Below are 22,227 nucleotides of genomic sequence, written 5' to 3'. Positions count from 1 at the left end.
GGAGCGCCTCTGCCTGGCCGCCACGTCTGGGATGTGGGGAGCACCTCCGCCCGGCCGCCCCATCTGGGAGGTCTACCACGGAGGCCAGACGCAATGTGGGGGCTGGACGTGGTGGCTCATGCCTGTAGTCCCAGCACTCTAGGAGGCCGAGGCGGGTTGATCACTTGAGGCTAGGAGTTCGAGACCAGCCTGGCCAACATGGCAAAACATATGAAAAATTCAACAGACAAACCAACCAACCAACCCAGCAACAACAAAACAGGTCTACCCTGGAGTCATACTCTAATTTTTTCTATTTTCCTCCCTTTCTGATCCTTTATCTCACTTTCTTTTTCTTCCTCTTCCTTCTCCTTCTTCTTTGTCAAATAGAGGATTGAGTTATTATCATTGATCCATACAAAGTCCCTCTCTCATTTATTTTCTTTAATTCCCACCCCCCATTTCAATTCCCCGTCTTCCCATGTGCAACCTTCCTAATATGTTTGATATGCATCTTTTTGTTTGTATTTTTAGAAAATGTTTATTGTTTTGTGTGCAAAAAAAATTAATAATAAAACTGGCATGTCTTCAGGAAAAAAAAAAATAGCAACAGGATAGGGAGTGACTGAATATGAGCAGAGGTGGTCAGGAAGGGCCTCCCCGAGGAGGTGACATTTGAGCTGAGACCAGGGTGCTGAGAAGGAACCCATCATGCTTTTGCATTTCTGGAAGAAGAACATTCCAAGCCGAGAGGAGAACAAATTTGACCCATAGGTGGAACTAAGTGGCCAAGGGAGAGAGTAGAAGAAAATGAAATCAGACAGGTAGGCAGGGGCTAGATCATATCGAGAAGTTTGGATTTTCCTCTCTTTGCAACGGGAAGCTACTGACAGGTTCTATGTTGAAGCAGGGGAAAAACATGATCTGATCTGCATCTTACAAAGCTCGCATCAGTTGGATTTTATAGGGAGACCAGGGAGGAAGCTGTTGCAGTAAGGATGGCTTGAACAAGGCTGGTGGCAATGAAAATAGGGTTGAAGGGGACAGATACAGGATCTGTTTCAGAGATAGCACTACAGGATTCTCAATGGTCTGGATACAGAAGGAAGGGGAAAAAAAGTTTTGACCCAGGTGACAGAGGGGCTGTGGGCACCACTCCTGAGATGGAAGGGCCACAGGTGGAGGAAGATGTGGATTTGGATGATGGAGATCAGCGTGAGGGAGAAATGCCACCTCCCTTTGTGACAACAAAGAGATGCCGGCCCAGACTCTCCCAAGCCTGCAATCTCTTTGTTTGCCTGGCAAGCTGCACTGCGATTCCATCTAATTTGGGGCTGTTCTGAAAGTGATTACTCTCCTTTTCGAGCTAATATCCAACATTCCATATTCATTTTCCTCTGGTGTATCAATTAGTATTTATACAAATGGAAATTAATTTTGTTATTTCTCCCCCATGTTTCAACCCTCTCAGCTCCTTTCTTATTCATCATTGCTGATATTTGCAAAACTTCCAAAATTAGTGTCATCTGCAAATTAGCAAGTCATATATCCCCTTTCAAAACATTAATAGGATCGGCCATATTTACCAACCCCGACACATTCCCCCCCGGTCACTTTATTAGAGCTCTCTCTGTGCTCCGCTCTTGCATGGAGTGGTGAAGCGAGTTGAGGATTTTGAATACTGTGAGGAAAAAGCCAAAGGTTCAGAGAGAAGAGATTCAGAAATCACAGGCCTCAAAACAGACGCAGAGGGTGCTTGGTTGAGAGGCTCTTCTGCCTTCCTACTGAGAAGAGAAGAGAAATTACACTTGCCTTGCAGTAAAAAGGTCTTTGAGCTCTACTCCAGGGCCAAATTCCCAAAGGCACTGAAATAACATCTCTGCGAAAGGTCAGGAGCTGGGTCAGCAGGAAACACATCTACAGACAGCATCTTTGGGGAAATCATCAGATGAAGGGGACAGTGGCTGCTTCTGCCTGGCCAGCATTCCTGCCTTCCTTCTGGTGACCACACTCTGAACTGCTCTGGAGAACCACCCTGTGCTCAGTCCACACTGTTTGGGTGGCTGACTCCTTTCTCTGGGCTCCAGGCCTGGCCAATCTGTGTTTTCCATCTCCCACCTCCTGCCCTACCCACCATGGTGAGTCACAGTGAATGACTTAAGGATGGACATGAATTAGCTGGGCATGGTGGCACACCTACAGTCCCAGCTACTCGGGAGGCTGAGCTGGGAGGATCTCGTGAGCCCAGGAGTTTGAGGCTGAAGTGAGCTGTGTTTGCACTACTGCACTCTAGCCTGGGCCACAGAGTGAGACCCTATCTCAAAACAACAATAACAGCAAGCAAACAAAAAAACAAAAAAGAGAATGGGTACATGACTCAAGCTAGGCCCAGAGATCTAATTCTGGGATAGTAGTTGCAACTATTGGGATTCAGGAAAACAGAAGTTGTCTTTCATGTGGGACTGCTGGGTAGAAAGGAGGCATAAACTGGAGCTTCCAGGACTTTCCACATGGATGGCGCTGAATGGGAGAATGGCAGGAGATGAAAAGAAGGCAGGGAGAGGGAGGCAGACACCATGTCTTGATGCCATCATTTTCGTAACTGAACGCAGCTGTGTGGAAACTGACGACCCCTAACTTCTAGTTGCATAAGCCAGTAAGTTCCTCTTTTTGCTGAACTCAGCTTGAATTAAATTTCCATTATTCATCCCTTGCCAAAAAAAAAAATCCTGACCAACTTAGGGGAGAATCAAATTGAATAAAAAACGATGGCTGTCTTTTGGGACCTCACAGCTTCATGGGGGACACTGACTCTTGCACAGAGACTTCTGATGAGAGGTGGTCTCCCAGTGAGAACCCTAAGGCAATCTGCTAGCGTGGTGAGGATGTGGGCTTTGGATTCAAACACCTTTGCTTTCACTCCCAGCTTCCCTACTGGCCATGTGACCTTAGGTAGGTGACTCCATCTCTCTGAGCCTCAGCTGCCTGATCTCATGAAAAACAAGGCTAGGAGTGTTACAGCGAGATAAGGCAGAGAAAGCCCAGCACAGTGCCTGTCTGGGAGATGAAACCAAGCCTCAACACAGGCTCTTGCCTAATGTTAGGTTGGCCTTTAAAAGTGCTGCTATTCGAAAGTAATTGAGAGTGCGCCCTGGAATGTAAGGGGCTATGAGAATTCCAAATAAGGCACCTTCCTCTAAGGAACCTTCTAACAGATCATTGGTCATTTTGGAGTGGGTGAGGGAGAGATGAATTTTCACAGGGGATGATAGGGAAGACTCCTGGGGAGGAGATGTGGTCTCAGAAGGGCTGTAAGGGAGGGGATGTGGAGCTCAATTAGGGCACTGCTCAGACCCCACCTCCCACCCCCAAGAACAGAAGGACTTAGTCCTTTGGTGGCGGGAAGTGCTGACGGCTGGCAGCTCACCACCGAGGCCCTGGACTTGTGATTGCCCTTGGCTGAAGAGAGTCTCCTTGCAAAAAGCCATTTCCAGCCGGGCACGGTGGCTCATGCCTGTAATCTCAGCACTTTGGGAGGCCAAGGTGGGTGGATCCCCTGAGGTCAGGAGTTCGAGACCAGCCTGACCAACATGGTGAAACCCTGTCTCTATTAAAATTATAAAAATTAGCTGGGTGTGGTGGTGGGCACCTGTAATCCCAGCTACTTGGGAGGCTGAGGCAGGAGATCTCTTGAACCTGGGAGGCGGAGGTTGCAGTGAGCTGAGATCATGCCACTGCACTCCAGCCTGAGCAACAGAGTAAAACTGTGTCAAAATAAATAAATAAATATTAAAAAGTAAAATAAAAAGCCATGCCCCCCGCCAGGGGCAGCCCATAGCCAGTGCCATGTTGATACAGATAAAGACATGGCCCCTCACTCAACTCAGGATGACCCCAAAGGGCCATCCCAGGTTCTGAGCTCCCTGTGGAGCAGGCTGAGACCTTGAAGTGGCTGAACCGCAGAACAGCTTCTCCCTCTGCCCAATCCTGCCTCCTGCCCTTCCCTGACAAGAGCACACCCCAGTAAACTCCATCTCAGGGTCTGCGTCTAGGGAACCTAGCCAGCGTCAGGCGGTCGTCAGAAGGCAGAGATGGAGCAGGGAGGCATCCTAGGCGGAAGGTGTGGCTTGCACAGATGCCTGCAGGTGGACTCCAGAGATGGCATGGGGAGGTACCGGAAGGGCTGACACTAGGATTCGGAGAGGCTCCAGTTTCATTTTGGAGATGAGGAGGGGAGGGGAGCCTGACAGTGTCACATCTTTTGTTCTCAGAAGATAAAGTAGAAGCGGGTCACATTCACAGGGGGCAGGAGAGAGCAGGAAGTGAGGCTGCCAGGAACCTGGTTAGCAGGGTGCAGGAGGGAGGAGGTCACAATCAGCAGTGACCTTGGGCTTGAAGATTCCCCAGGACGGGGAGGGGCTGACGCGGACACGCATGGATGAAGAGAGGAACTGGCTGGAAGGATCAATGGAAAAAGAAGGGTGATGAACAGGCCCAGCAGAAAACCCCTGGGATTTGCTCAGAGGTCACAAACTGGCAGCCACCTGGCCAGATACACAGTAAGTGTTTATTTGGCCCATGTGATATTTTAAAACATGAGAAAATTCGTTACCCACATTTGAGAATCTGGAGACTTCGCATAAGACTCTAGATTTCTGACTTCTTCTGAAAAGTCAGAAGACCTGGTACCCTGGGCCTGTGTACCTGCCCCCACCCCCGGGGCAGAGTGGATGCAGGTTTTCTCTGCCTGTGCATCTGCTCTTTGGTGGAGTTGGAACAGACAGCTCGGGGCACTGCACCAACAGATGCCTTGGGTCTCTTCAGGCTCTAATGTCCTCTTGTTCTACACTTTCTGGGTGCCAACTACAGCCTCCTGGGTCAGGGTCACAGCTAACACATAGGGTGTCTGCATGCAAAATGCAAAAATGCCCCTCAGGGAGGGCAAAATGCAAAGAGATGCCCCTCCTCTGGAGTGAGGTGGCCCTGCTAGGGCCAGGGAGCTGAGCGCAGGCTAGTTTCAGCCTCCACTTGCCCTATAGCCTGGTGTCTCTATACAGTGTCCAACCCACCCGATTGTCCAGGGAAACCCTGTCCCAAGTGGCCACAACTCCCCCTGACCCCGGAAGGTCCTCCTTCCACCCGACACTGCTCCAGGAGAGCTACTCACAGATTCCGTGGTAGATGCCTGGCTCTGGCGTGGTGACTTGGGGGACAGGGGAACTGGATGGGAGCTCTAGCTCCGGGACCTGCACATGGGTTGGAGAAGCAGAGGAAAAGGGGGTGGTTTTAGTGATACCCACACAGCTGGCTGGCTGTTTCTGCATTTACCACTGCCCACCCTATGCCCAGGTAAGTCCCTGTGTGTTTTCCTGGATTTTTCTGCCTTTGTGGAAGCTATGGGACCAGTGATATGGGCAGACCCTGACCCTCCAGGATCTGCATCCTTGTCAGCAGCTCTCACTGGCTGGGGAGGAGCCTGATGCTAACAGCTAAGGTGTTTAGATTTCCTCCAACAGGGAAGGACTCAATAAATGCTTATGTGGTGAGCTAGAGGAAGGAAGAAAGGAAGGAAGGAAACGAGGAGGAAGGGAAGAAGAGAAGGAAGGGAGACAGGAAGAAAGGAAGGAGGAGGAAGGGAAGAAGAGAAGGAAGGGAGACAGGAAGAAAGGAAGGAAGGAGGAAAGGAAGGAGGGAGGGAGGAAGGGAAGGAAGGAGGGAGGGAGGGAAGGAAGGAAGGAAGGAAGGAAGGAGAAGAGGAAGAATTCAAACCACAGAGAGTGGTTCTTAACCTTGGCTGTTCACTGATGCAGAATCTCTAGGGGTGGGGCCCAGACATTTTTAAAGATCCACCCAAGTTACTTCCATGGGTAGCCAGGATAAAAAATCCTGGTCTTCAGAGAGTCAACTGTGGGCCACCACACCCTTCTTGGGCCTTACGTATAAACTACTTGCTCATTGTCTCTTTGCACCATAAGTGAAGGCAAAAGAGACTTTACTACTTCACAGCCAGGAAAGCTGAGGTGCAAAACGAAGTGAAGGCGCTGGTCTCTCACGAGATGGAGAAAGTGATCCCCCCAGCCCCTCACAGCGCTGGGCCCATCACAGTCCCTCACGAGCACCTTTGTCATTTGGAAAACGCTGGGCAAATGGAAGCGCCCAGGGTGGACTCCCACCTGGAGACCCCTGGGTCGAATCAGGAGCACAGGCATGGCTTGTGGCCCAAAGAAGGTTTGAAAACATCTGAATTCACTGCCAGCATTTTTAAATGGAGAGATTTTACAGAAAAATCCAGCTTTCTGGCTTCTCTTGTAAAGATCAGGAGAACTGGCAACAATGGGCTTGCCCCTCTTTCCTTAGATGTGGGGAGGGGGAGGGGCATGCACTCCCCAGCTGCCTGTGCCTCCCCATGCCCTGCTCCTGCATCCCATACTCTGCCTGGCTGTGAGGTGCAATCCCCAGTGAACACCGTGGGGTCCACACGACATGTCGCTGCCCTGCCTCGGTCATGACCTTCCCACAGCCCAGCCCCATCCCTTGTGGCTTGTGTTGTCCCCATTTCTCCCCTACCCTCTTTAACCATCTCCTCTTTTTCCTATTGGTCCTGACTTGAATTGACCCTGAAGGTCATCTTTCATTTTAAAAGATTTTTTTATCTGGCTAAGTGTGGCGGCTCTTGCCTGTAATCCCAGCACTTTGGGAGGTCAAGGTGGGAGGAGCGCTTGAGTCCAGGAGTTCATGACCAACCTGGGCAACATAGCAAGACCTCATCTCTACAAAAAAAAAAAAAAAAAAACTAGCCAGGCGTGGTGGCATGCACTGTAGTCTCAGCTACTCAGGAGGCTGAGGTGGGAGGATCGCGTGAGCCCCGGGAGTTTGAGCTGCAATGAGCTATGATCACGCTACTGTACTCCAGCCTGGGCGACAGTGCCAGGCCCTATCTCTAAACAAAATAAAAAAATAATAAGTTGCTTACCAATTAAAAGCATAAAAACTGTGGAATCCCGCATTCAAGTTCTACCCTTGTTTCTCTGTCACGATGTGCCCTTAGGCAAGTCACTTGACTTGTCTGAGCATCAGTTTCAGAAATGTTAATGTTAATAGTCTCTACTCAGAGGGCTGTCACGAGGGTGAAACAAGAACACTGTGTACCCTGCTTGGATCATGATATGTGTTCATGAAACCATGGCTGTGATGATCATTATTTTAATTGTAACTCTGCCTATGAAAAGCGTTCCTAGTCCTTCCATCAAAAACAACAGTGAATGATCAAAATGTAACCCAAAGCAAAAACTCCCCCGGGACTGCCAACCTCTGAATTGCAGAGATGACACAGAGCTCATTTCTCCTGGCTTTGATTAAAATTTGAATACTTTCTTTACTTTGGTTAAAAAAATAATAATAATTAGAGAATGAAATATGACATAGAGGACAAAAAAACGAAGTAGAAAGATGGGAAATGTCAACACAGTGGCACTAGCAGCTTAAAGGATATCCATCTTAATTCTCCCTGCTCTACTCTGAGTTAGGGGAAGAAACCTATCTGGGGGTCCCCCCACAGCCCCCCCAGCTCCAGTCCTACCCGGTCATCAGCCCCCAAGCCAGCCTGGGTGAAGGGCCGCTCATCCCCCTCGCCGTCGGCCGTGCTGGGCCTCCTCATTGCCTCCTCATCCTGCAGGCTGTCCAGGCTCCCCACGTCCAGGTCAAACATCTCATCGCAATAGAATATGGCCTCGAGAATGTCATCATCGGTCGTGAATAAGATCGTGTCTCCAAAGTGCTCTGGGGCTAATGGGTTACCAAGATGACAGAAGGGTCAACTCACTTCACATCCCAGAGATTTGTAGATCAAGAGCCTAAACCCATCCACTTCTGTGCTATACAACCCCAAACCCCTGACTGGTATTGATTAGTGTGAGCCTTATTAGTCTTCACAGATTTGCAAATGGAATGCACGGACCATAAGCATCACATGGATCTAAGGAAGGGATCTAATTTCATGAGAATCACTGTGATACGTCATCAGGCAAGTGACATTTGTTTGGGATGGATAAGGCACTATGCCAGATGCTGTTGGTACCCCACCCAGATCTCGGTGGATCCTTTTCTCAGAGTGCCTTGCCTGGAAGGGTGTGGGAGTTACATCCCCAACCTGGGAAGCCTTGGCTCCAATGACTGCCTGGTAGGTGGGGTTCTAACGCCCTGCTCCTTCACCTTCAGGCAGGAAAGACCTGAAATTTATGTTCCAGAGCTCCCTCAAGATCTGGTTGAGGCTGGGCTTCCTGGAAACTATATCCTTGCTTCACTATGCCAGGTTTCTCTTAGAAGCGCTCCTTCCATAAGTCACTTGCCAAAGAATGCCCCATCTCAGACTCGGGTTCTAGGAACGGACCAAGACAGGTGCTTTATGGAAGGAGCTGAATGAGTTCAGGCCTAGCACACTCATGCTGTAAGAGGGGATGAGTGGACTGGGTCTGTGGCTGGGTGCAGGGGCTCATGCCTGTAATCCTAGCACTTTGGGAGGCCAAGGTGGGTGGATCACTTGAGCCCAGGAGTTCGAGACCAGCCTGGGTAACATGGTGAAACCTCATCTACCAAGTGGTTGGTCACCTGTAGCCCAGTATTAGAGGTGAGGTGGGAGGACTGCTTGAGCCAGAGGTCGGCTGCAAGCGAAACAGGAGAATGGCATGAACCCGGGAGGCGGAGCTTGCAGTGAGCCGAGATCGCACAACTGCACCTCCAGCCTGGGCGACAGAGCGAGACTCCGTATCAAAAAAAAAAAAAAAAAAAAAAAAAGAAAGAGGAAGGACTGATCTGTTGTTGGCTAGCCAGCTGCTCTGTTTTTCCCCATAGACTCTCAGCAAGTCGCAGATAGGGGCTCTGAGAAAATTCTTACAGACACACCGTACCTCCCGCCAGGGTTCCAGAGGCCTTGGCAATTTCTCCTTCAAAGATGCACTGGGTGTCTAACAGCATTGTGATGTCCTTCACGCCTCGGAAGGAATGTATCCGAGATTTATTGTAGTTCCAAATTCTGATCAGGGCAACATGGCAAGGGTGCATGAAGTCAATGGTGATGGAGTGGGATTTGCCCCGCGTGAAGGGGGCCAGCCAGACATGCATGTCATCCTGGGTCCTGTTCACCCCGTCGATGAGGTTGGTGACCACGCGGGGGTCTTTCCCATAGGCTGGTAAAATATTGATATCGGGAGGGTCTGCTTTTATGTTTGAAATCTGCACTGGTTCGCCCTTGGAACTGAATATTTCTATTCCATTGAGGCCGACATAGTGTCTGTCCCCCCAGGTAGACTTGATGTCAATGACCAAGTGCTGTCCATAAGGCAAGACGGGGATTTTAAAGTCGCCCCCGGCATCTGTCTCTCCAGAGTATCCATCCTGCCCTCTCGACGGCCCTGGCTGCTCCCCCTTCTTGGAGGGGGGCAAGTCGCTGTGCCGGCTGCTCTTTTGCTGCAGGAGCTCGTCCAGGATGTCCCCCGGGAGCTCCGTGTTGGAGATGCGTCCCTGGTGGGAGCGGTCGAAGGCACTGAGGGAGCTCCATGACTCGTGAAGTGTGTGCTCCTGCTCACTGAGCCACCTTGACCGTGACGGCGTCCTGGAAGACCAGGTGTCTTCTGGAAGAAAGGACACAAGAGGGGGGAAGCCCTGTGAGTGGCATGTGTGGAAGTGGGGACCATTAGAGACTGTCTTCTGTGGTGGCTCTCAGTGAGGCAGGGCCACCTCCAGGGGAGCCCTCTAGAAACCAGTGGGGTTGTTCCTGGCTGTCTTTTTAGCCAAGAGGCCTCTTGGCACTGGATGGCTGGGGCCAGGCATGTTACCATCCTGCACCTGCATGGGGGCCCTGGCACAGAGCTTGGTCTCCTGTCCCACATAGCTTCTGACAGTCCTGCAGGCCATTCAGGTTGGTAAAATAATTGTCTATGATCACCCAATTCCAGAATCTGGTTGTTTTTGCAAAAACACGAAGCATTTTTTCGTATACTGAATTTTCTAAGAATGCAATCATCGTGTGAACCAAGGGAAGACTATTTGGCTGTGTTAGAAACTTTGCCAGGGGTCGCTCCCCACTGTAGAAACTCACATGACCAGGGGCAATGCTGCTGCCTGAGGTGTCTGAGTCAGCAACAGAGGGTGTGCGCTGGAGGCTGTCACAGTCACGTGACTCTAACGGTGTTTTCAAAGACAATTTAATGGCAGGTGGAAGGTGGGTAAAAGAATGTTTAAAGGAAAAAGCCAGATACGCAGCTTTAAATGCAGCATATCCTGGTACGGGTGACATGCACCCGTGTTAACAGTGTTGTTCCTGGTTTCTGGGTGGGGAGCAGGAAGGACTTTTATTTTCTTCTTTGTAGCTTGATTTTTTTAAAGTTCCCTACGTGCATTACTTTTATTTTCTTTCTTTTTAATTTTTTTAGAGACAGGGTCTCGCTCTGTTGCCCAGGCTGGAGTGCAGTGGTGTGATCAAAGCTCACTGCAACCTTGACCTGCTGGCCTCAAGTGATCCTCCCGCTTCAGCCCCCCGAGTACATGGGATTATACGCATGACTACTGGGCCCAGCCTGTAATACTTTAATCACCAAGAAAAAAATGCTATTTATTTATTTATTGAGACAGGGTCTCACTCTGTCACCCAGGCTGGAGTGCAGTGGCGTGATCATGGCTCACTATGGCCTTAACCTCCCAGGCTCAGGTGATCCTCCCATCTCAGCCTCCCGAGTTGCTGGGACCACAGGTGTGCACCAATATGCTTGGCTAATTTTTATATATATATATTTTTGGTAGAGATGGGGTTTTGCCATGTTGCCCAGGCTGGTCTTGAACTCTGGGCTCAAGCGATTCACCTGCCTCAGCTGGGCAAGTCCCAGTGCTGGGTTTATAGGCGTAAGCCACCGCGCCCAGCCAAAAATGCTATTTTAAAAAGCCATTAAGCCAGGTATATTATAAGGTAAGGAATTTACTTGCACACATGGCTAAAGCCTGTGTCCCAAGTGTGTGGAGAACACGGTCCCAGACTGATCTGAAGGCCCCACGCTCCTTATGGAACATGAGAGCCACGGCGTGCACACCACACAGTGGCCTGTTCTCACAGCCACGCCATGGCTCACTGCCATCTAAGGGTGTCATCCTGCAAAAACAGCGGCTGCTGACACTGACATTCTGTTTTTCCTCCTTTCATATCGCACTGTGCCCTGCACTCCATTTCCTGCCTGTCTCCTAGGGGGCTCGGCTCCATCAATTATCTCCTCTCTCCAGAATCTTCAATCACTCCTTCCCCACTGGCACCTTCCCCTCTTTGCCTGCAGACATGCATAAATCTCTTCTACCTGGAAGAGAAGAAAGGAAGAAACAGGAAGGCGACCCGCTTCTGTGGCTCCCTCCAGCCACGGCGCTATTTTCTCCCTGTTTTGCTCAGGTGCTCTGCCACCCCTCCCACCCCTCCCAGCCTCTCCCAAGCCCCTGCCACCCGGTGCCTCTTTCCAGTGGGATTGTCTTGCTCACTCAAACTCCACTTCCCCATCCACTCAGATTTGGGGGATCCTTTGGGGACCCCCCTTCAGGCCATCTAATTGGATCAACGCCGACAGTATCCTTCCAAGCTGACCTCAAGGAGGGGCACTCTTTAAACTGGTGGTGCTGAAGCTGGAAGGATGTATATGTGGAATCGCCAAAGGCTGTCTTGCTACCCTATAGGGAGAACCTGCCTGAGAATGAAGCCAACACCGAGAACACGAGTCAAGAGATGGAGGCTCCTGATGACAACTCCTGGATCCAGCTGTGCCTGAAGTCAAACTCCTGGTAGCTTTCTGGCCTTTGCATCCGTAAGACTCCTACAGTTCCCTAACCCACCACTGAAATGCCTTCTCCAAGTGAACAATGACCTCCCAGTCTTTGTCAGTCTTCAGTCTATGTGTGACATCTTTGGCAAACCTCTTCCATTTGATACCTCTCGCTCCACTGGCTTAGGAGCCACTATACCTCCCTGGTTTTCTGCCTCTCCCACTGACAACTCTCTCCATCACCCCAGTCCCACCCTTCCACACCCTCAGTCTCGGGGTGTCCCAAGGCCCAGGCTGCTCCTCTCCTGATACCGCCATCCTTCCTTGCCCTCATTTAGCTCCTGGTTCCCAGGCAGGCCCTGCTTAACTTTACAGGTCAAGTTCTGCCTTCTCTTCCCCAGGCACCATCCTTCAATTCCAATGACCTCTTGGAAGGTCCAGACACGTCCACTCTGTCACTTCAGTCTCTATGTGCCTAAAATGGAATTTGTCATCAACCCCTCTAGCTGGCATTGTCTCTCCTGCACCGAGAATCAAGACAACCTGACTCTCACCATGCCCACGGCCCTGAGTACAGCCGCCGCTGACTCCTGCCCCCTCCCCTCTGCACTCCCCACCAGGATCTTTCAGGGCCAGTCCTGCTGGCCCTCCTGCTCCCTGGCCAGGCTGTCTCTTCTGGCCTCAGAGCCTTTGCCCTTGCTGCACCCCTGCCAGGAGTGCTCTTCCTCCAGAGGCCCACCTAGCTGGCTTTGCTTGTCACCCGCCTCCTTGGAGAGGCCTTCTCTGCCACTTTATCCTCGCTCCTGGAGGTGTCCCAGTGCGCAGCACAGCTCCTGGTGTGTGGAAATGCCAGTGAAGGGCTGGACACTGGCACTACCATTGTGCAGCCCTCAGGATCAGGCCTAGAGGCTGAGGGACTCCCCGCTCCACCTGTCAGTTCCTCTGCCCCTGTCCTCTGCCCTCCCCCACTTCTCATCTGCCATTTAAAAAGATACCAGAGGTTTCTTCCATCCTCTCCCCTCAGGCACAGGGCTTAACATGTGGCAGAAGGAACTACCCAGATGGATTCTTATGACTTCAGTTTATGTGATTTGATTTCCACTCACTAAAATGAATGGCCTGGGTTGGTTTGCAAGTGCACCAAGGAGACAGCACCGAATGTCACGTGTCAGGGACGCTGCCTGAGTGTGTGAGGTAGGCAGGGACTTTGCTTTCATTCTGTGTCTGCTTTCTAACCTATTCTCCCTGAGTTGTACACTCTGGGTTTAAAAGCAGAGGAGTAGATGGCCAGGCACGGTGGCTCATGCCTATAATCCCAGCACTTTTGGAGGCTGAGGTGGGTGGATCACTTGAACCCAGGAGGTGGAGGTTGCAGTGAACCGAAATTGTGCCACTGCACTCCAGCCTGGGTGACATAGCAAGACTCCGTCTCAAAAAAAAAAAAAAAAAGCAGAGGAGTTGAGCCTTGCTCTTAGACCTCTTTGACATGGGAACTGGCTGGGGGACCATGGACCTCTCTGTTTACAGACTCCATGGGAATTGGGGAATTGGGGAGCTGCTGGGATCAGTGCTCTGTCCTGTCGTCACCAACATTTCTACAATCTGCACAGACATCAGAAAGCCACTCCTTCAACCTGCAGTCAACACAATCTGGGAGGGCCCCCAATGATGAGATGGTGCTATCAAAATTCCTGACATACTCCTAGATTGAGATGAATGGGACTATGGAGCTCTGAACTGAAGTTTGTCAAAATCAACTGCACTGCCATGAGGTATGTGGTAATTGCTACTAAAACAGGAAACGATGAAGTACTTAGAGGGATATCACAGAGCCATGTTTATTCCAGTGAATCACCCTTTGGCCATCACTGATTGGACAAGGAGTGGACACCTGACCCAAGTAGACCAATAGGCTTCTCCCCTGAGACTTTGGAATTGGTTGCAGGAACAAGAGCCGGGTATAGTCACTCCAGGGCTGTGAGACCATTTCCTCACATTTCTCCTCATATGGCTGTGAGGCCGTGTGAGTAGCAGAGAAAGCTGGTATCATGAGGAAAGTGAGGGGAAGAGGACCCACAGAGAAGAAGAGGTAGGGCCCAGAAGAAACAGAAAGAAGCATCCTTGGTTCCTGCCAACTTTCTGGTTCTTCCTTCCAGTCCCCTGTGATGAGTGGCTACACTCTCTACCTTTGGGGTCAAGGTGATCATTAAGGATTCTCCAGATAACATCCTCTTTACTGCTCAAACTGGACTGATGAGATCTCCTCCACCTGTAAACAACTGACCCCTGATGAAAATACTTCCAAAATGCAGATGGCATTCAACGAGATGCTCTGCTGAGCATAAGATTTCTCAGGCTTGCTCTTTCTCTCTCACTCTCTTTTTTTAGAGATCGGATCCTGCTCTGTCTTGATTTTCATAAATTCCCTACATTATATTACTTTAATTTTAATTAATTAAATTTATTTTATTTTATTATTTATTTTATGGTTTTATTTTTTGAGACAGAGTCTCATTCTGTCGCCCAGGCTGGAGTGCAGTGGTGTGATCTCAGCTTACTCCAACCTCCACCTCCCGAGCTCAAGCGATTCTCAGGCCTCAGCCTCCCGAGTAGCTGGGATTACAGGTGCGCACAAACACACCTGGCTAATTTTTGTATTTTTAGTAGAGATGATGTTTTGCCACGTTAATCAGGCTGGGCTCGAATTCTTGACCTCAGGTGATCTTCCCGTCTCAGCCTCCCAAAGTGCTGGGATTACAGGCAACAGCCACTGTGCCCAGCCCAATTTTCATTTTTTTTAGAGACAGGGTCTCACTGTGTCACCCAGGCTGGAGTGCCGTGGTGTGATCATGGCTGACTGCAGCCTTGAACTCCAGACTTGAACTGCAGACTTTGTTTCACTTTAATTTCTTTTCAGGCATTTCAGTGCCTGGGTTCAAGTGATCCTCCTGCCTCAGCCTCCCCAATAGCTGGGACTACAGACACACACAACCACACCCAGCTATTTTTTTTTAAACTTTTGTAGAGATGGAGTCTTACTATATTGCCCAGGCTGGTCTTGAACTCCTGGCCTCAAGAAATCTTCCCACCTTGGCCTCCCAAAGTGCTGGGTTTACAGGTGTGAGACAGTGCACCCAGTACCCAGGCTCTCTCTTACACTAGCAACAAAATTCCAATCCCAGAACAGAACTTGGGCAGTCATTCATTCTACCAGCATTCTTGGTGGGCTGGCCTGTACCTTTCTAGAAGGGCATGGCTATGGGATTTGGCTCTAGGTAATGGATAATTTAAAATTTTGAAGCAACTTTCCTTTTTAGCACGACTGGCTTAAGAAGCATGAAATCTCAGGGGCTTGGTTCTTAATGTGCCATTGAGCCAAGCACTGAAATGCTTGGAAAGAAATTAAAGTGAAACAAAATCTCCTGAACTTGGGCAAGTTAGAGTAACACCATTGCCTCGGAACTCCCAGAGGCTTTGCGCTGACTGTTTGCTGGGAAAGCTTGGAAGGCCTGGCTTTCCCGGGGCAGGTGGGTGATGATGGCTGTGACCATAGGCTGTGACTACTATAGGGTAGTGTTTGGAAACATGTATGGTAGAGCTGATCTGTCTGGGTTCCAGTCCTGCTTTAACCCTTACCGTCTATGTGACCTGAAAAACGTTACTTCAATCTCACGTTCCCTTTATCTGTAAAATGAGTCTGTTGGGAGGTTATTTGGGTAATGTGCCTGGACCAGAGCCTGGCTTACCGCAAACATGCTGTGCACCTGGTCACTGCAGTTCTTTCTTACAATGGCCCTCCCACACTGTGGAGGACCTGCCATGAGCCAGGCGCCTGCCCTCAGAGAGCTCCTCAACTCTTTCTTTCCACCTTACCCTCCTCCTGACACTGACTGAGCCTCAGTGTTAAGTCTCAGAAGGGGTGAGCAGCAAAAATTTGTAAGGCTGGGGAATCAGAGGAGGCAGCTCTGTCCAGGATGACACTTGGGAGTCTGAGGAACTTGTTCCTGTACCCTAAGTGACATGTCAGGGGTATATCTGCTGGACACTCCCTAATAGAGAAGATGCCGATTTGAATCATTAAAAAAATGCATGCATTAAGACATGTAATTAACCCAAATACCCATCAATGATAGACTGGATAAAGAAAATGTGGTACATATACACCATGGAATACTATACAGACATAAAAAGGAACGAGATCATGTCCTTTGCAGGGACATGGAGGTAGCCAGAAGCCGTTATCCTCAGTAAACTAATGCAGGAACAGAAAACCAAACACCACATGTTGTTACTTATAAGTGGGAGCTGAACTGCGAGAACACATGGACACAGGGAAGGGAACATCACACACTGTGGCCTCTTGGGGGGTGTAGTGGGAGAAGGGAGAGCATTAGGAAAAATAGCTAAGGCATGCTGGCCTTAATACCTAGGTGATGGGTTGATAGGTGCAGCAAACCACCATGGCACATATTTACCTATGTAACAAACCTGCACATCCTGTACGTGTACCCCAGAACCTAAAATAAAAGTTAAAAAAAAGAAAAAAGAAAAGAAAACTAGAAAAAAAAATGCATGCCTTGGCTTTGCATAGATATTTCACCAAGAGGCAGCATCACAGAAAGGGTGATGATGACGACAGAACAGCTAATATCTCTTGGGAGCTCCTGTGTGCCAGGCACTGTGTTGAATGCCCCACAAGTATGATCTCATTTATTTTCCCAGCAACCCATGTATTATTAGTGTCATTTTACAGATGAGGAAACTGAGGCTCAGCAGGGTTTCAGAACCTGCCCAAGGTGTGGGTTGGAAGTGATGGAGCCAGGATACATGCCCAGGCAGCCTGGCTCCAGGGTTTGTGCTCCCACGTGGTATGGGGTGGGGTTAAATCCAGAGGCTCTAGGGGTGAGCCCTGGCATGGCTGGCCTGAGTGCTCTGTGGATGGAAAACGACCTCGTCCAAGCAAGTGGTGAAATAACGACTACTACTCGCTGAGCACTCATCATGTGACAGGCTCAGTGTTGCTATTTGGAAGCCATCATCTCATTCCTTCCCTGCCACACTGGGTGGGGAAATCATTACCATTTTACAGATGAAAACACTGAGGCCCAGAGAGTTGTGTGCCTGGCTAGAGGTCCCAGATCTGTAAGCGGCTGAGTTTGGATTCAATGGTTTGACTCCTAGCTGCTATCCGTACTCCTTCCCAGGAGCCAAATCTGAGTGCAAATATTGAGACTCCCTGCCTTGATGGGCTCTCCTTTCATAATCAGGAACGCCCTTGAAGATCATCTAATCATCTACTGCAAAGTTCACAAAACTCTCAGGGTGAGTCCTGCCAGCAGATGTGCCTTTTTTTTTTTTTTTGACACATACAGTAGTTTAAAAATATCTCAATCAGTTGCCAAAGTCAAAAAATAAGAAACATTTCTGGTTTCTCTTGAAAAAAGTAAAGGGGAGGTCTGGTACAGTGGCCTTGCATTCATTATTTTTTTTTTGAAATGGAGTCTCACTCTCTTGCCAAGGCTGGAGTGCAGTGGCACAATTTCGGCTTACTGTAGCCTCCACTTCCTAGGTTCAAGTGATCCTCCTGCTTCAGCCTCCCAAGTAGCTGGGATTACAGGCACGCAACACCATGCCTGGCTAATTTTTGTATTTTTAGTAGAGTCGGGGTTTTACCATGTTGGCCAGGCTGGTCTTGAACTCCTGGCCTCAGCTTATCTGCCCGCCTCGGCCTCCCAAAGTGCTGGGATTACAGGTGTGAACCATTGCGCCCGGCTGGCCTTGCACTCCTAAATGCTTATTAGAGACCTGAGTGGAATGGCAGCCACCCTGTGGGTGGGCTTATGGTCTCCAAATTGCCAAAGTCCTCACTATTTCCTGTGCCACTTCCAACACCCAGGCAAGTGTCAATTGCTATGCATCAGCACACTTGTGTTATTATTTTTTCTTTTTTTTCTTTGAGACAGAGTCTTGATGTGTCACCCAGGCTGGAGTGCAGTGGCGCAATCATGGCTCACCGTAGCCTCGACCTCCTTGGCTCAAGTGATCCTCCTACCTGAGCCTCCCAAAGTGCTGGGATTACAGGCCTGGCCACTGTACCCAGCTATTTTTCTAACAGTACAGTTAAGGATAAAGTGAAGTGACTAGAGACCGACATCTCTATGAAAGGTAGGAGAACAAAGTCTTTTGGAAAATGGCTTGGAAAAGCCATGTGTTGCAAGAAAAATGGGCAAAAGGACATACCTTGGTGGCAATGACAAATACATCTATGAATTTACCATGCAAAATGTGTCTTGCCCATTTCACTCATTTATGCACCTCTTTGGCCCCTGAGACAGTGATTTTGTGAACCTTGGTTGAGAACAACCACCTTGTTTTGCAGATAAGGAAACTGAGGTCCAGGGAGCTAACTGGCTTCATGCCAATTAGAGGCTCTGGGATGATGATGCCCAAGTCGGGCTGCTCTTTGGAGCTTACCTCTGCCGGCTGGCTGGTCGTCGCCATGACTACTGCTGCCAGCATCCTTCCTTGAGCCCCTCCTCCCACTAGCAGGGCGCTCTCTGTTGGGGGGCTGGTTAAAGATGTCTGAGTCATCACTGCGGACCTTGGTGGTTGCCCTCTGGGGTCTCTCCTTGGTGTTGACACTCCGGCTGGTCCCCCACCCTGGCTCATGCCGAGGGCCTTTATCCCCGGCCTCGGTCTCTCCGGGACCTTCACCGATGACATCGTCTGATGGGAGCCTGCCCTTCCAGGCCAGGGGCTTCTCGGGACTAAGCCAGAGGGGTTTCGGCTTCCTGCTTCCCTGCTTCCTGTCCTTCCCAGTGGGAGAAGGTTGTAACCAGGACGGGGTTTTCCCAGGTGGCTCACAGATTTTTCTGCCCATGAGGTTTTCCAGTTGCTGGATGAGAGAGGGCTCCTCGTGGACAGGAGGGCACCTCACAGGTGGGGAGGTGGCAGGAGCACTGGGCATGTCACCCATCGAAGTGGGGGCTGCCGACAGTCTCAAATATTCCTCTAACTGGGACAAACTGTCTTTCCTACAATTAGTAGAATTCTTTCTTTTGCCAGACACATTTCCTTGTGAAGAAAGCTTTGCATCCACTAATATTTCAGCTGGCTGTGAGCAACCAAGACCAAGCTCCTTGTCCCCGCTGGCACCAGCCATCTCGTGTGTGCCTATGCTTTCTTCCAAGTGAGCGTTCATGGCGTCCTCCAGTTGCTCGCTTTTCTCATTCTTCTGGTCAACCAGGATGCTGTGGTCAGCCGGGGCCTCCCTATCTGCTTTGTCTAACTTGCCATTGAAGATGAGGTTTCTGTTGACGTAAAGCTTCACGTTCTTGGCACCAATGTCAAGATCCTGAAACCATAAGATTTAACAAAGTGAAGATGCATAGCATCAGACTGATGTATGAAAATTTGGAAGTCGAAGATACCAAAAAAAGAAAAGAAAATGTGAAATGCTAGAAATGCAAGCTTTGAAAACGACAGTGCTGGGGGTGTGAAACTAGGCTTGGTCTCATTTCTGTGTGAACCGTTACATACTCTATAAATCAAAGGACTTTCACAAAGAGACGGCCTCAATCGCTGTCTTCGTCATCATTACCTCCTGTTGGGACATTCATAATAGCCTACTAATTGGTCTCCCTGCTTTCTGTCTCTTGCTACTTTAACTTGGACTTCACATAGCTACCAGAGTTCATTTTCTACCAGAACAAATCTGTCCAGTCATTCCCCTGTGTGAAATCCTTCATGTTTTTTCACAGCCTATAGCAGTGTTCTTTAAAGTCCAGTTCCTGAGACCATCTGCGTTGAAAAGCCTGGAGTGCTTATAAAACAGCTTTCCTGGCCTCCGTGGGCATCATAATTGGGAGACCGTAAAAGCAGAGGCTGAGACAAGGACTTGGGTGCAAGCTGAGTATTTGGCAGGTGATTCCAAGAGGAAATGGGGAAAGCAAGATAGCACAGGAAAAAGGAAAAACCCAGTTTTTATGAGCTGGTCACTGCTGTGGCCAACTGGTGCTCCTTCCCACGGGGGCCCTCTGCGGCACTCCAAGAACTCACGTTCCCCAACCCTAGTCTTCACTTATCTTAAAAATGGCTCCACCATTGAAGCAGTGGCCAAAAACCTCATGGCCCCCTTGATCCCTCTCTTTCTCACTTGCCCATCCGATCTGCCATCTGTCCCTCGCCTCTCTCTCCAGAACACTTCCTGGGTCTGACCTCTTTGCCCGGAATGTGCTGCTGCCTTCCTTGCCCAGGCAACCAGGGTCTCTGCCAGAGACACCACTGCCGCCTCCTAATTGGTCTCTCCGCTTCCACTATGCGGTGTCTCCTCCAAATCCCTGCACTCACACTTCATTTTCTATGCAGCAGTGAGTCTTTTTTTTTTTTTTTTTAACTGAAATCAGATCATGGGAGTCTTCTGCTTAAATGCATGTCACAAATGTCTCTCCAAGACTGGGACATTTATCCACTGCCTGTTGAAGGCTGCCCTCGGGGCACTGATGCCCCCACACATGCATGAGCTGAGTGTGCTCCCACAGCAGAGCACCCCACGAGCACCTGAGGCAGGGCACTGTCCACATGCGGGGACTGTCCCACGTCCACGGCAGCTGCAGTTGGAAGCGAGCCAGGAGGATACCGTGTGAGGACCACTGCCTCAAGGGCAGCCTGTAGGTAACTTCTGGACTCAGAACAAGTTCTCCGGATGATTTCTTCACACAACGGGGTGCAGAACCACACCGATGATGGGATAAATTCCAAAGCCCTCCACATGACATGCAGTAACCTTCACAAACGGTCCCCACCTCGCTCTCCTCTCTCACTGCCAGCCTAAATGCCCCTATGTCATGCAGGTTCAACTCTCTCTCCTTCTATGCTTAAGATAAAATCACATCTCCTGCTACTGTTCCACTTGTGTCATCCTCTTTACAGCAAAACTCTTTTCCCAGCTTTATCGAGGAATAGAATACACACCCCATACAATAAACTGTGCATATTTAATGGGTACAGCTTGATAAGTTTTTTTTTGTTTGTTTGTTTGTTTTTTTTTTTTTTTGAGACAGAGTCTCGCTCTGTCACCCAGGCTGGAGTGCAGTGGCGCAATCTCGGCTCACTGCAAGCTCCGCCTCCCGGGTTCCCGCCATTCTCCTGATAAGTTTTAACATGTGTCTATGCCAATGAAACCATCACACTCAAGAGAACAATCGTACCTATCACACCTAAGGTTTCCTCGTGCCCCTTGGTAACCCCTGTCTCCCCTTCCTCCTTCCCCAGCCCCAGGCAACCACCCAGTTATGGTCCCTCCCTATATACTGATCGTCCTTTCTGGAATGTTTACATAAAGGAATCATGTTGCATGTAGTCTTTTTTGCTCGGCTCTTTCAGTCATCATAACTGCTCTGAGATTCACCTGTGTTATGGGAACTGATAGTTCCTTTCCTTTCTACTGCTAAGGAATATTCCATTGCAGGGCCCCCCCCCGCCATGATCTGTCTGTCACCCCATCAGTGCATCTCTGAGTGTCACTGTCCCTGTGGCTCCTCCTCCCACTACCCCTTGTTCCTCCTCCTGTTGGGCTTCTGCCTCCACCTCCACGTGGAACCCACCTGGCCTGGGCACCGATAACTAGGGTGACGGGCCATCCTGGTTTGTCTGGGACAATTCTGATTTATACCTGGTGTCATTACTAATGACTCTCAGAAGTGTCTGGTTCCTAAAGTAAATTACAGGGTCCAGCCGACTGCCATACGAAATAGGAATTTCTCCTAGGAGTGGGTGGGTGTGGCGGCTCAGCAGTACTCGGCAGCTTCCCCTCCTTTGCGATGACTTTCCTCCCTGGGACTTGTGTAGCTCTGCACCCACCCGGCTTTCCTCCTGCCTCGCTGGCTGAGCCTGCCGGACTCCTGGGTTGCTTCCTTTTCTTCGGCTGCACCTTGAATGACTAGGCTGCCCAGGGCTCAGTCCTAGGCCTCCCGAGTGCTCTTCCCTTGCTCTCCAGGTGGTCTCATTCAGGTCCCAGGCTCCCAGTTATTTTCATCTCCAACCCTGACCTCTCCACCGAGCCCCAAGTGACTGCTTGGCCTCTCTTCCTGGATATCTAACAGGAATTCCAATATTAAAATGCCCAAAACAGAATGCTCTCTTTTTTTTTTAAGAGAGAAGGTCTTGCTCTGTTGCCCAGGCTGGCATTCAGTGGCTCGATCAGGGTTCACTGCAACCTGAATTTCTGGGCTCAAGTGACCCTCCCATCTCAGCATCCTGGATAGCTGGGACTACAGGTGCACGTCCCACGGCCAGCTAATTAAAATAAATTATATTTTTGTAGAGACGGGGTCTCACTATGTTGTCCAGGCTGGTCTTGAGCCCAGGGGCTCTCCCTCGGCTCTCTCTCCAGAACACGCCCTGGAGCTGACTTCCTCGCCCGAGTGTGCTGCTGCCTGGGCCACCAGGGTCTCCC

At 49.9% G+C, this 22,227-nt stretch overlaps 1 protein-coding gene across 1 annotated transcript in view; it reads right to left on the bottom strand.

Moving 5' to 3' along the window:
* Positions 1–22,227, bottom strand: part of KATNIP (katanin interacting protein) — a 238,319-nt gene that overhangs the window by 28,458 nt on the left and 187,634 nt on the right. Inside the window, exons 16-20 of the mRNA XM_058440369.1 lie at positions 18,246–19,125; positions 8,886–9,608; positions 7,559–7,764; positions 5,147–5,225; positions 4,155–4,318 (exon numbers count right to left, since the gene is read on the bottom strand). Of these exons, the coding sequence (XP_058296352.1) occupies positions 4,155–4,318; positions 5,147–5,225; positions 7,559–7,764; positions 8,886–9,608; positions 18,246–19,125 (2,052 nt within the window). The remainder of the gene's footprint in view (positions 1–4,154; positions 4,319–5,146; positions 5,226–7,558; positions 7,765–8,885; positions 9,609–18,245; positions 19,126–22,227) is intronic.

This window comes from Hylobates moloch, unplaced genomic scaffold (assembly GCF_009828535.3).
Source record: "Hylobates moloch isolate HMO894 unplaced genomic scaffold, HMol_V3 SCAFFOLD_6, whole genome shotgun sequence".
Classification (NCBI taxonomy): Eukaryota; Metazoa; Chordata; class Mammalia; order Primates; family Hylobatidae; genus Hylobates; species Hylobates moloch.
Note: the sequence above shows the minus strand (reverse complement) of the source record. Positions and strands in the feature narration are given on the sequence as shown.